The 16,007-nt window shown below is 31.5% G+C and overlaps 1 protein-coding gene across 4 annotated transcripts in view; it reads right to left on the reverse strand.

Annotated features, from left to right (window-relative positions):
• LOC148234324 (uncharacterized) overlaps window positions 1-16,007 on the reverse strand; it is a 145,989-nt gene that overhangs the window by 21,989 nt on the left and 107,993 nt on the right. For 3 of the 4 annotated variants that reach the window (XM_088187429.1, XM_088187431.1, XM_088187430.1), the window contains exon 4: window positions 8,061-8,216. In XM_088187429.1, coding sequence (XP_088043555.1) covers window positions 8,061-8,216 — 156 coding nt within the window. Of the gene's footprint in view, window positions 1-8,060; window positions 8,217-10,256; window positions 10,546-16,007 lie in introns of those variants that run through there. The other variant, XM_088187432.1, reaches the window with a different exon arrangement.

Consider the following 16,007-nt stretch of genomic DNA (forward strand, 5'->3'; position numbering starts at 1 on the left):
TTCCGCTTATATCCCCCTCAGAGTTGAGTTGGCTATGTTTGTATTTAAGACTTGAACTTTCATTAGGTCAAGTTGGGTTTGGTTAATTTGTGTAAGTTAGGTTTGGGTTTGAACAGCAAATTTACGTTACGCAAATGGCAAATTGATTTTCATAGACATTTTAGAACAGCATATAATTTCACAAATGTGTATACTGGTGAAAATATATTTTGACTTCATTAGTAAACATATAACTACTGAAAAATACAATCTAAAAATTCTATTGACTTGAAAACATTTTATTCCATGCGTATTTGAGCAAAAATATTGGCCTGAAGATATTGAAGTTTAGTTGAAATTTTGAAAGATGGTAATTAGAAGCATGTCAGTCTAACACTAAACGATAGAAATAATTCATGGATTTTGCGAATAGATTCTCGAAAAAACATCTTAAAAAATATTTAGTTTGATATATACCAAGGCTTCTTAAACTATGGGTCGTGACCCCTAATGGGGTCGCGAGATTTTAATGTAAAAAATTTAAATACATAAATTAAAATGATATGTTTTAAATAATTTTTTCAAGCTGCTCATTATGATCATATAACTTTTACTCACTGCCTTATACATCGGGAGGCCTTTGCAGCAAAAAAAATAGCACCAGAATTGAACAATGTGCTTCAGGATGATGTTAAGATTATAAATTTTATTAAGAGCCATGTCCTTAATAGCCGCTTATTTTTACATGCAGAAGTAAGATGGATATCAAAAGGTCAAAGTTTAAGAAGATTGTTGTTATTAAAAGACGAACTCGAAATATTTTTAACCGAACAAAAATGTGATCTTGCTGCGTTTTTTTCCAAAATGACCTATGACATTTGAAAAAGTAAGGTAGTTCGAAATATTTTCCAGTATCGAAAATTTTATAATCGAGAAAAATCATTGTAAAACTTTTATCACAAAAATTATTATAGGTCACTTAAAAGCACTAGAAACACAGTTACGTAAATATTTTATATCAAATATTGATTTCAAAAACGATTTTTGATTGGCTTGATCAGCTGCTATATAAAGCTCAAGAGGAATTTGCTGAGCTTTCGAGTGACTCAAACTTAAAACTAGATTTTCCAAGAAAGCCCTTGACTGAATTCTGGATCTGAACTAGAACTGAATTTCCCACAATCTCTGATATGATATTAAGTGTTCTTCAGCCATTCAACACCACATATTTATGTGAAATAACTTTTTTAGCTTTAACACATATTGAATCCCAATATCGTTGATCGCTAAAAAATGTTGAAGAGATTTTACGTCAAGATTTAATTTGTTATGCAGTAAAAAGCAAGCACATCCGTCTCATTAAAAAACGATTTTTCCCTTTAATTTTTGTGTACTTAACCACTTAACGACTGCGCTCGAATATATTCGAACGGACTAAGACGACCAAAATGCCCGGGCTCTAATATATATATTTTGCTCAATATTCTCTTTTATTTATATTATTGCAAAAAATGCAGTTTTGATGAAAAATAGGGCATATAATTTTTGTAACTATAATAAATACAATTTTTAATTATTTTATATTTTTGTATGTTTCTAAGCAAATTCTAAAACTATATTTTTTCATATGTATGTATATTGTTACATAATCAATAAATTAGCACAACATATTTTTATATCATTATTTTTTATTTATCTGGGGTCGCGAAGAAACTCACAATCATAAAATGGGGTCGTGAATGAAAAAGTTTAAGAAGCCCTGATATATGCTATAAATGCTATTCCCATTTTTTCGCGGGTTTTCGCAAATGAATCTAATTATTACCCCAATAAGAGCTTCGTTCATGACCAATACAGTTTCGGCACTTTTGTTCATCAAACTCGTCGGACCACTTTTGCCACTTTTCGATCCTTCAAAATACGTTGATCTGTGGGTTCTCAGATTTCATTCGGCCATGAACCGAGACGAGAATTGAACAAAACTTTGTAAATCACTATAAACTTTTATTCAAATATATGATGTTTTACAATTTTTATATATAGTCTTTAGTTGTATATCTGTATTTATTCGTTTAACTTTAGATTTGAGATATCTAAAGTTGAAAAAAAATATGAAAATTTTTTTATGACATAGATAAAGCTGTTTTAAATGTAATTTAAATGACATTAGAATATAATTTCCTTAAGTAAAAAGGAAGTTCCGGCACCATTTTTGTTTTAAAAAGCCCTGCTCTTAACTATTCTACAGATCTTTAGTTGATTAGTGATCAGTGTTGTTTCAAAGCGAACGAAGGAATAAATTATACTTTCGGAGACTTTTAGAAAAATCAATTTGTACACCGTGAGCTGCCTCAAGATCATCGATAAAGCAAGGAGTGAGGTCACCAAGGGAACTCTAAATCCTGCTAGGGGAAAACCGTGGCCTAATTGCGTTGAAGGTTTGCAGAAGCTGCCCACCGAAGAACTTATATTAACAGCACCAAGCTACAGCGGAGGAGCGTCTGAGGAGAAGAAATCCTGCATTTCAAATTATATTAAGGATATCGGTAAAATGTAAGAATCATACAAAATTTTGTGGAAAATTATTACATAAGTAAGGCTGCAGGAGTGGAAGTCATGAATCGATTCAAAACGATAAAATGTCACATTTTCGGCAATTTCAAAAACAGGTGGCATTACTCGTTAAAATTCCACGAAACGAAAAATATTTTATTGTGATGAGACTGTTGTGATTCCGATATGATTAATTATTAAATAAAATAATTTTTAGTCAATTTTAATAATTAAAAATGTAAGTTTATTTTGGAACAAATCAATTTCAATTCTATTATTTTTTGTGTTTTGAGCATTTGAAATGAATTATGCTTGAGGTTTCACTGTACATTGAAATGGCAAATCCTTTGGTAGAATTCATAGTCAATTCACCATGGGCAAACGGTGAAAATAACACCAAAAGGGCAGGCTTGACCTTAACCAGATTAACGGTACGTATTTCGGAGCGGACACCTGTTCACCATATACTTCTCAGGTGCAAGTGCACCATTCGAGGCAACGTTTCCGCATCATCCGCGCAATCAACGTGACTAGCCGAGCGTCAAGTTCTGCGGCACAATTACCATTTGGGCACAACACAACTTCCGGCGACGTGTCCACTCGGCAAGTGCGTACTTCCATTTTTATAATCTAACGTGACATTTTTTTATTGGACGTGTCTTTGATACGCTTTTAAAAATATTAACTGCGAATGAGGGTGGCTTGAGGGTGGTGAAGCAGTTTCAAAATGTGTGTCAGCACTGCACTAGATTAAATTGCAAGACAATGAACTCGGGCAGTTGCTTGCGATTAGTTATCGTCTCGTAGTGCAAAGTCGTTAATGATAACAGCTAAGTATATTACAGGGTGAAGCTAAACAACCGAGGAAAGTAAAAGACACAATGAAAATATATTAAGATATGGTTCGTAAAACTGGCACAAACGTCTAATATACACAGCCTTAATGTTCAGTACATAAAATAGGTTTAAAAAGGGCCGAAACATTTTGTTAAAATATTTTCCATTTTACAGTTTATGTATGCTTATCATTAACAAAATAAGAATAAAAAAACGTTAGTGGTTTCCATTCAAGAGAAAAAAACCCTTTACTCTTTAAGTAGAAAAAACAATAGATTAAGCCCTATTTTTTTTTTGCATTTTGTGTTTATATTTAAATTTAAGGTTGATTTTATCGTAGTTTGCGATACATGATATTAGTGGGTTAATGTTAGAGTCTCCAATTCGATTAATCGAGTATTCGAGAAGTACATTTGGTAAATACTCGAGAGTACTCGAGTATTTTAAAATTTTAATATTCGATACTCGAGTAATTGGAGACTCTAGTTAATGTGTTCACGCGAAATATTTTTATAGTGTTTTATAGTATGAAAAAACAACGTTTTTTGATATTTCTATCAACTTTTTGATACCGTTGGAATAAAACATAGACTGGATTTTACTTGCGTATTATTTTTACTGTTTTTCCAGATAAATAATGTTGCTTCGATAAGAATATGTAGGTGGTAAGCACAGGAGGTAGGCGAGTATGGTAGATGGGGAATTACATATATGTCTTCTAGGTGTATTGGTTATTTTTTGCAACATTTAAACGATCGAACTAATCACAATAGACCTCAGTCGTTATTGTGCGCAGGCCTGCCAAGAGGGGAGATGGAGGGAGCCGGAACAATTCCTGGGGCCCGACTTTGGAAAATATCATAGCAAGAATATTATGTTTATAAAAAAAATTAAATAACGAATTCGAACTAAACTAGTTGTTTGCGATGTATGTATTTTAGGTATAAGATTCTTTTGCCTTGTGTATGTATATTAAAATAATTAAAAGGAGTGGAACACTGCCTTTAAAAGCAGTACTTTCGCAATAAGCATTATTAATCAAAGGAACAGAGTGTATTTTTTTGATGCGGCTCCGTTTGCGTTAATTTTTTTTTGCAAATCATGCTTTCTGAACCTTATAAATATAATACTTAGTTGGGAGGAAATATTCAACGAATGTTAATAAGTAGCAGTAAATTTAGGCATTTGAACTGTAAAAAAAGCCAAGAAATAACAAAGAATCAAAAACAACACCAGCTGAATTAAATCATGTTTTTATAGATTGTAACAACTAGATTTGATGCAGCAAAAGAAATATATAATGCATTCAGTTTCATGTGGTTATTTCGCGAAATTCGGGAAAAGACAAAAAAACTATGAAACAAATATAACAATGATCTTTGAAGAAATATTACATTTAAATGCAAATATTAAAATAAAAAATATTTAATCCATACAGTTACTAAATAAAATAAATCTACTCTCAACATTGTTATTGATTAAAGATTATTTTGTACAATATCAGTGAATGTGAGGGATGTCTTTTGGAGGAAGGACAGGTGGAGGCATTTGACCCCCCTTGAATTTGGCCAGAAAAAAGCACGTCATTCAATGCAATACTATGAATCTTAATGAATTTGAAATATTAAAAAAATGAGCACTGACTGGCCTACTTTTGCCCCCGACTTAGAAAAAGCCTTATCCTTGATTCTAAACCAGGAATTTTCGGGTTATCCCTCAAAGAAAATTTAAGAAAAACAGTCTTAAATCTATTCCAAAAATATTTTTTAATATATCATTTCAGTGAAATCGGACATACATACATATATTTACCAGTGAAAATATAATTTATCTGACAGGTACTAGTAAAATTAAATGATTTCATATTTATTTACATACTTATCATTATTTATTTACATGTGATGTATAAATTTTACAGTAATTTTCAGTACAAATATATTTTCATCAGTAGATATATATTTCTACTAGTGAAAATATATTTTAACTGATAGGCGGTGGTGAAATTATATACTGCTCTAAAATGTACATATATGTATGATACTAAATTTGACAGTTGCGAAACGTAAATGTACGTTTCGCAACTGTTCAAAACCAAACCTAACCCAATGAGAGTTTTAGAATTTTCCTCAGTTCGAGCCAAAAATACAAACTAAGTCAACTCATCTCTCAGAGGAAAATAAACGGAAGAAATACAGACAGTACAAGTCAAAGTTTAATTCATTGATTGTTATTATATCTAATAGCATGTAAAGTGTAAAGATTTGTTATAAGTTCTTACATTTAAAAAAACTGATTTTATAGCGATAATATGGTATAAGCCATAGTTATGAATATTTGTTACGAGTTATAACGGAAATGGGGCTATGTAGTCAGTAATCAATTTTAGCGTCACGTTAACGAGAGGGTGTGTCGTGTGTTTGAATAAAAAGGCTTAACGAGAAATAAGGCCATAGGAGCCTTGCCTAGAAAACGGCGACGAACAGAAATACCTTTAAAAATAAAATTCGCAACGGAAATGGAGGCGAAACGGTAACAAAGTTATCTAGATTGCGTCGGAACGCCATTGGGGCTCTGAACGAATTGGAAATCTAGTATTAATATCTATATAAACATACAATGGATGTACATGAAATTTATATTTTTTACATTTTTTTAGATCGGTGAGCAGTTTGCAATTATAGCACAGAAAATAAATTATAAACATCTCTCCTCATTCATTAACTAAAATTAAAACATAAATAAAGAAAAAGTTGAAAGTTAAACATTATTCATTAAATGTATAATGGGGCCGATTTATTTGGTCACGAGCTAGGTGGCACATGGAAACACATTTTCTCAGGTGACCACGGCTGGAGTACGACGACCGGCGGCGCCTTGTCCTCCGATCTCATTCATTACTGCGGCCCAATCTAAGTACCATCCGATCGCCAAAGTACTCCAAAGTATTTATCCTCGATTACCGAAATATTCCCGACGCTTTATTTTAGTTTAAATTTTACTTAGGCCTTGCCATAATTTCAGTAATCTTTAATTAAACACGACTGTCAATTTATATTACCTGCTACGTATTATTAATTGATCTGTACTGGAATGGATTTTAAACTCAAAAAATATAAAAGATAATTTATTGAATTAAAAGCTAAAGGTGACTTAATAAGCTGATATAATGAAACACGATCGCGTCGAAAATACCAATGCGATCCTAAATGTCAAATCAAAATTGAATAATTGGTAACGAGGTCTCAATTGACAGGACCGCCCACGCTTGTCAAATCAAATATCGAATCAAATACGTAGCAAGTGACTCGATGTATTTATAGCGCATCACAGGGTTCGATAGTTAATGAGCTATTATTATATTACATTTTTTGTAACTGTTAAAGGGAGGGTTATATCCTATACATCAAAGCGATTAATTAATGTTATTATATTAATCAAAATAGGGCGAATAAAATAAAAAATCTAAATATCAAGATTAGAGGGGTATATGATAAAAATGCATTTCTTTTAACGTTACTATTTGGCATATATGGTGAATATACTATAAACGAATGGCAGTGCTAATACTCAAAACTGAACTGATTGTAAATATTTTATATTTTTTTAAAAAACCCTTAGTAGAATATTATATAAACTCTTGGAATGGATAAATTGGTAACCAAGACACGGATTATCAATAAAATGTATCTATTTATCATTATTCAAAATTTAAAGTTCACCATAACGACCATTTGAACAGCAAAAAGAGAGATCTTCCACACTACATAAACTCGTTACAAAAGTTAAGACCACAAATCACACAACGGTGAGAGATCTTGTTACCACAAAAGAAAAGTATCAATTAGAAATATTGCATGGACCACTTAATTTGTACCGAAACGTTAACCATCCATTATCATGGTTAAAACTGCATTTCGTATGAGTAGACGCGTGCGAGACAATGTCTGGTAAATGCACAACGAACGGAGAAACACGAGTTCAGTGAGAGAAAGTGCGTTACTGAGTTATACATAATCCTAATTTGTGAGAACCTTAACTTCCGATTAAACTTGATGTACTTTTTTGATCTTGTCACTTCCATTGAGTTGATTAATTCTGTATTTCGATGTCATATGCATATTACATCTTTATTTCGATGTTTGCACAATGGTCGAACAAACTAATAAAACTCTTAAGGAATTGAAAAAGAACTTCGATATCTAATCAAATTGAGCAATGTAGTATTGTTCGTCAATCATACTCAATGGACATCTAGTCAACAGTTCGACAACTTATTATAGGCTAAGGTCTTTAACAAGCAAGCTGCTGCCAAAAATAGAGAACCGTGACACATGAGCAAACTCGACGTACTTTTTTGCTCTTGGCACTTCCATTAAGCATACACTCATGATTTTTCACATGTTGGAGTATATCTCCTTTTTTATAAATCGGTGTGACTTGTGTACATTTTCTCAGATAAATCATATACATTAAAAACAATATGTCAGTCACCAAATGAGGCCGTAAATATGCGAATTTGGATTTTTTTTTATGTACTTTGAACTTTGAAGATAAGAGACGATCAACCGATACTTTTTTAAGAGCTCTAGTTCTTTTGACATATAATGATGCTAAAAAAAGGAAACATCTAATCAGATGGACCGTATATATTTTTACAGATAAATTATTTATAAACACTATATATTGCTTACCTGGCTTGCCTGTTGTAGACAGCAGGATCTGGAGAAGACGCCATACCGAAACAATCTGGTGGTACTGCCTCTGGAGGCTCTATAAAAAGATGTTCGGCAACACTTTGTGCGCATACACTTTGGAAGAAAGACACGCGGACCTTAGATCTCTCTGATCTGCAAAGAAAGCAAACAATTTATTATTTTTTATTTATATATATATATATACAAGAGTTAAAAAATAGCTCATTATAATTTAAGCATAGCGGTATTTTTTTATCAAACATTTGACAAATATCACTTCGATTTTTTTTAGAATGTTGGCACAACTCGTTAATTCATCTTTGCTTTGACAAGAAATGAAAAAATATGTATCATATATAAATTCGATGATATATATTATATTTACTATTTTTTTAATACAAATTTATTATTATATCCATTGTTGCACTAAATTAGATGTTAGCGTATATATTTAAAATATCTACGAATTAAGATTATAGAATGTCGCAAAGATTTATTTTTTGTACTGATTATTCACTTTTCTACTTTAAAAGTATGTAATAAACTTGGCTTTAATCAATTACATTAAATATGTTTATCATTTTATAAATGTGCAATAACGACTTTTTAATATTATGGCAAAAGATTTTGCCAAGCAATGATACATAAAAAAGATCCATACGAGATATTCTTATATACTCTTATCAATACAGAAACAGATTAAATAGTAAAAAATTATCTTATTTTTCTATGCTAGAAGTAAAAACCATTGCAAAATAGTGATATTTACAGTTATCGCATTAATCGGATTTATTCTACAATAAACATTAGTGTAACATTGATAAGATTAGAGATATTCTATATACACTTCTCTTACAGTATAAATTAAGGTGTTTCAATGTACTATATAAATATATGTACTCAATGTGACTCACAATACAATGCCGATCGCTTAAATTACGCGATATATTTTTAGAGGTATAGAACTTTAAAAAATAAAATGACCATAGAAAGATAATTTTATGCCAGCATTTTTGAAGATATATGGATCAATGATTCCAGCACATAAAGCACACCAAACAGTGACTTTTTATGGATGTAACGGAGACTCAATAATGGCTTATAAATTTTATTTGCCTCAAATGAAAAGTGAGCTTCATCGCTGAACAAAATTTTATGGTGAAAATGAGTCCCATTCACCGAACATATGATGCTCAAGCAGCTTTAATTATTGCACGAGCTGGATCTTGTAAGCTTGTAAACCAAGATCTTTCGCAAATTCTTCAATAAAGTGGATGGACACAGCACGATGGCTAATCGACTCATTCTGGTCCACCTCAATCGAAACATCTTCTTCGGTACGCAATGTACGACGTCTCTGCGGATGCGTATTATCAATTAGAGTATGCGTGGTGTAAAAACGACCCATTTTACTTGCTCGGATATTCGTTTCCCTCACGGTAAACTACGCGAACTGAAACACGATTTTCGAAATTTATTTTCATAATTTGCAAGCGTTTTTCTGGCGTAAGTTTATTCATAGTAAAATGACAAACCAAACAGACCTGAAGCTGATGGTGTTATTATAATATGGATAGATAATATATATTACAAACTAAAATATTTGCATATTTTATACGACTCGGCAATGCAATAAAATAAATTTATTTGGAATACACTAAATAAAAACTAAAACATACGCCTGAGATAAAATGTTAGATTGAGAAAGTCACTCGAATAAAGAAGGTTCTTTTTGAGTACGACTTGATATTGCTTTACAGAATGAAAATGGAAAGGTATTGTGATCACAGAGGAGATTAAACCTTCGAAATGTGAATCTTATGAAGACAAAGTGAAAAATGTGGAAATAGTGTCGTAGATAAATTTTGATATAATGATTGTCAACGTCTGATAAAAGTGACGTTATGCATAATTTTAAAAACAATTTAAAGAATATTAACGTAATTTTATTTTATTGAACCCTATATCGTCCAAAAATTGATATTGAATGTGCAATATATTTATTACAACAGCGGAAGCTTACATTAGCTGAACAAATGTACCGCTTGCATACATAATTTATAAGTATAACAAAATACATACATATATAATAAATATGTGCACGTAGGTTTCTTTTAAAAAGGTTCAATTAACGCGTCGGCCGTAACCTTTTGTTCCTTATTGAGTATAATGGAAATTGAATTAAAAACTCACACATCACCGTTATCCATCATGTGTTGCTTAGTTCTGTATTTTACACTTTTTAATTAACTCTTCTTATTCACACACACAGCATTCTTATGCACTTTTTTCACACGAATGAGTTAACTAACAGGCGTGAATATGTATTCGAATTAGCAACAGTTCTTGAAATGGTCTCAAGTCTTGGACATTGATTTATCACAAAATGACAAAGATGCATTGATTGTATATGTCAGTGTTAGTTTTGCATAACTTTTCTTGATGTTATGTAACTTCATTTGAACTAATTATTTCAAGTTATCTAAGGAACAAGCCGAAAGAACAAATCATTACTAGAAAATCATTTCCACATCTTGAGCTACCCCAATATAAGCATAGAACCCTCAATTCTGCTTGGAGAAAATTGTTGCATAATTGGAGATAGAAGCTGAGAAACCCTTCATTTCAAATGAGATTAGTAATACATATATGTAAAAAATTCCGTAGAAATACACCATCAAGTAAGGCTGTAGCAAAGCTAGTCATTAATTTAAACAATGACAATGAAGTCACATTTTTGTCAAATTTTCAAATGGAAGTGTCATTCGAAAAAGTTCAGTTATTAATAAAGCGATTTTTTACGTTATTAAGCAAAAAACTAATCAGTATGTCCAAAAATTTCAGGTATTTACAATGCAAGATAAATTATATTAATGGTACATTTTAACGACAGCCATTATAAGCACACATTGTTCCGATTTAACGAGCAAGCATATACACGTTTGTACTTTATTATGCATACATTACACAGACTGGTCGCGAAATAACTATCAACTGATTCGGCTTTAAAATATACACAAAATCACTTTCGACTTCACTTTGGAATAATTTAGCAATACACACGCGCGCATTATTAGAAGATTTCTAACGTTACGTCATGGTAATATATTATGATAATTATAAAACGATTAATTATAGTTATGCATGTTATCATTTATTATATATGTTAATTATTGTTATAAACTAATGAACGAGCAGCTAACAGCATGATGCGCAAGAGGCAACTGGAAAGCCACTTGCACTAACGTGGCCATAGAGCATAAACAACGAGTCACAGCGCTTCTCAAACGTGTGCCGTACAATGTTTATAAATATACGAAGAGAACGTTCGCATAAATAGATGGAAATGTTGAATATTAAAATACACTTACTACGCTTGCGTGATGGGTTTTATTGAAGAAAAAAAAAGGTTTGATGTTATTGTGTTTCATATTACGCTATTACATAAGGGTATTGCCAAAGGGTAGAGTATGGTGCTTTGGTAATAAAGATACGTCTTAGATGATGTTATTTTCGCAGTACGGTGTTGTCTATTTAATATTATTTATTGAGTTAATAATTCGATCGGAGAATATAAGTTATTTCCATCATCTGTATCAATAGAAAAAATAACGTTGAATTAGTGATGTATGAGGCTTGTGACTAGAAAGCCTCCCCGAGGAAATAAATTAAGTGAAGTGGCTATCTATCAATTTTATTATATATTTATAATATTTGCTATATTATTTTTAAATTAATTCTACTCTAAAATATTTAAGAATCATATTCAGTACATTTTTAAATATTTAAAACTACAATACAAGAACTTGTAAATTATTCAAAATGTTCTCATATACATATTATGTTTAAAAAAAGGCATCAAGCATTAAAATATACTATATTTTTTTGCTAAGAAACATAGTCAGTATTTACTATTGGTGGACCACGACGGGAGTACGGCGGCCGGCGGGGCCTCGTCCGTCGAGCATTATATGTTCCAACTACAATATTATTACAAATCAGACTTGACATGTGTTTCAATGCGTCATGATAAGTTTTATTTTAATATTTCACATACATACATATACATTATGTATTACCACTATAATATATGTTTTATATTTCAGGGCTTGATCTCCGATCGTCACGTACGTTAGCATAATAAAAATATTCATGTGCCTTTTATACTAATCAGTTCAATGTGTAAGATAAACTCTTTTATCATTTATTAAATAAAGTTTAAAATTGTTAAGTATAGAATTATAGCTGCTTAATGCAAGTGAAATCTTGTGTTTATTATTAATAAAAAAATATTCAAGTTAGAAATCGAATCATAGTTTAATTGCGCAATTCGAGTGAAAGCGATGCGCACCTCAGATAACTTTACCTGCGGATAGTGCTGGCGCACACGCGTGCCGCTCTTTGAGAGCCAATTTAGCAGAGGTGACATCATACCTGAAATTGTTGAGGGTCATATAAGAACGATTGCACACCGAGAAGTTCAGTTCGTCACCGCGAAATGGGGCATACGAGGTTGAAACAGTTGTGATCGTTTATTCCATCGTAGAACACACACATACTACAATTATTGCAATGCTATTGTAATTTTAGCGACATTGCATCATGGTCAGGAGTTCCAATGTCAGAAACGGTGGAAATGGGAATAACAAGAATGGTAGCCAATTCTAACTTGAGTTATGACAGTGTGATGTTATGATCAGGCAGTTGTGGGATGACGCATAATGTAGCGATTAAATACTTTGGCAAGATAAGAACATATCAATAATAACTGAGTCATCTAAATAGTGCATCGATCTAGAATTATATAAAATAGAGAATCGATTTTATTAGCACCAGACCAAGTATTAATATTATTATTCATAAGTATGTTTTAAAGTTTAAACCATATCAAAGATAATCCAAGAACTAATTAATAATTAGATAAGAAGAAACCGCTCCGCGTGCGAATCGGCATATTGAAAAAATATACGTGGAGTTATGCCATAAAGTTTGCCGGCCAGTGAACTTAAATCTCGTTTTTTCAATAATCCAAAGAGGTTTTTAATCCTAATTTTGTTTTAAATGTGCCAAATGTAAAGTAACAATTTTCTCTTCGATTTTGGTATAAATACGGGGTATCAAAATTTATTCTGTAATCAATCGAAGTAGATCGATCTCGTCCATTATCACAAATCGAAGTTTATTTCATATAAAGAGGTATACAATAATAATGTTTCAATATAATATTACATACTATATATTTATCAATTTTTCGAGAAGTGAAAAGGAGAATTCTCATTCCTCGAGAAACCATTGAATGCCTGATTGTAATGAATATTATACTAAAAGTTTGTTTTATAAATAAATGTTCCTAACATTCCATGGACATATTTCAATATAAGTTCGAATTCGAAAATGATTATTATCCATCAATGGTAACTGTGAATTACATAATAATCAAACAGACCTCAATTGAGCATCATTTAGAGTGCACATACTAATTGAACTTGAAGGATATATAAATTAGCACTACGTGCATAATTAAATAACATAATTGTTTCGATAGAGCAACAGTTTAGGCGTATATTTATTGGTAACATTTAATACACGACTGCGGTGTCCTATTGAACCTTGCCAACGATCGGTCGGTTCAATTGGTTGCTGAAATCAAATTGGTATCTGTGCTTAATTGTTGCTAATTCGATCAGTGAGAAAATTATATAACTCTAATTACAAGATTCAGGAAAAATGATTAAAGTTTATACTTCACTTTTAACTGAGCAAAAATCTTAAATAATTATATAATTAAGCACATGAGATCTATGTAGAAGATCTTATGATTTACACTTAATGTTATAATACGTTATCTCTCCTGAGTTAAATCAATGGATTTATGCAAAATATAAATGCATAGATATTTATAAACAATACAATCATGTAAGAATCTTTAAATGACGGAACAATGGAAACAGACGTTACTTGTTTAGTAGCAATATGTATTATATGGCTTATATAAGTTCGCCGACCCCCTTGTCGTGTTATTTTTGTGCTATACTGTATTGTGGACATCATGCGATCTCGTCAATTTTACGTTACGGTGTTACGGTGCACAAACTTTAGCGACGCGATTCACTTACTTTGTGTTCCAGGAAGAACAAACAGAAGATGCTATGAGAAGATATGTAAATCTCGAGCAATATATCAGTGGATAGAGATCATTATCGTATCCGGCATTCATTAGGTTTCTCGGAAAGTAATGACCGATTGAAATCTGTGTTTTTAGAATTAATTTAAACCTAATAATGAACTATCTCACAAAGCTAAGAATAGAAAATTGTAGATTACAGGTACTAGCTACTATAATATGATTATTAATAATATTAAATAATAGCCATATTTGGCCTTGCATTATATATAGCACAAAGATTTTTAATATTTGCAATTTCAAAGTATGCGCTATAACGGAACGGTCAACCGTTGAGTTAAGGAATTGCGAAAAAAGTCGGTATGTGGTGCTCCTATTGCTTCGCATTCTGCAGTGACATTATTCAGTCATAATTCAAGCGTCTTTAGTACATTTTATTACCTGTGGATATTCATCATTTAACTGTCAAAGCCACAAAAAAAAACGACAAGTGGACCTCGAATGTCGCACATTTATAGCGGAATGGGGTGATAATTATTTTGCTATCTAATTAGATGACAAAGCGTTGTGATTATTGTGCGTAATATATCTGTACTCAAATAATAAAATACACATCGTCATTATCAGACTAAGTCTTTTATAAGATATTCAAAAGTTAAAAAGTATAAAATGGAGTTTTTCATCGCAACGATTTATATATATATATAAAGTCAGTTCATGAGTATCTCATTTATTAAGTAATACAAGAAAGCCATTTACCGATGGTGATTTAATAAAATCATGTTTAATTGTTGCAGCCGAAAAAATGTTTCGGCCTTTCGGCGTGAACATTTGTAAGAAGGGTTGAGCACATTGTGAGTAACATCAATAGCCAATTAAATAGCGATTTTAAATGGCCTTATTTAATAATTCAATTTTTTTAACTCTCCTTGCCGAATATACTTTTTTACAAGGCGCCATATGTAAAATGAACTATGCGAATATTTTGTATAATTAAAGTAACAGTAAATTACTGGTTTGCACCTTATTTAATTACAAATTTAAATAATAAATTTTGTATTGGGGGTGCACGTGTGAGGAAATCGTGGAACCCCAGGGCGCCGCGGCTCTTTGAAATCCATTGGCTTTATCAATACTAGTTATGTTTAAAGTGACTAGACATTTAGCTTTCATCAACAGTCTGCATGGAACAACTACAGACAAGAATATTTTTAATAAGGTGACCAGATTTTGAAAGAGCAAAGGAGGAAACTAAAAATAAAAAGACCAACTTGGAAATTTTTGTTCGAGAAGAACAAAGAAAGACAAATTGCTATGGGTTATAAAAACAATAAAAATGGTCATTACGGATTTTTGTTCAAAATCCAGTTTGCCGTGGGATCTAAAAAAAAATGATCACAAAAATTTTTGTTCGAGGAGGACAAAGGCAAATTGCTATGGGACCTAAAAATGGTCAATACGGAATTTTTTATTCAAAATCCAAAATTTTGTCCGAGGAGGATGAAGAAAGACAGTACAATGGGATCTAAAAAAGTCATCATGGAAATTTTTGTTCAAAGGTTATCTTCAATTTTTTTTAAGAGTACAAAGGAGAAATTGCTAAGAGCTAAAAAAATACCATTTAAAATTTTTGAGAAAGACAATTCTCTTCTAATAAGGACGTCTGGTCACCTTAATTTTTAATGAAGTTGAGAAAACCTTAATCAAAAAAACTAAAGTACAATCTGAAGTACTAAAATGTGTTAAATCCGATGGTGCTAAAAATGACGGAAAAAATATAATGCTTGTGAAAATGCAAGGTATTTAAAGCCCTCTGATTG

This window comes from Plectrocnemia conspersa, unplaced genomic scaffold (assembly GCF_051122295.1).
Source record: "Plectrocnemia conspersa isolate PC_06_02 unplaced genomic scaffold, ASM5112229v1 ptg000006l, whole genome shotgun sequence".
Lineage (NCBI taxonomy): Eukaryota > Metazoa > Arthropoda > Insecta > Trichoptera > Polycentropodidae > Plectrocnemia > Plectrocnemia conspersa.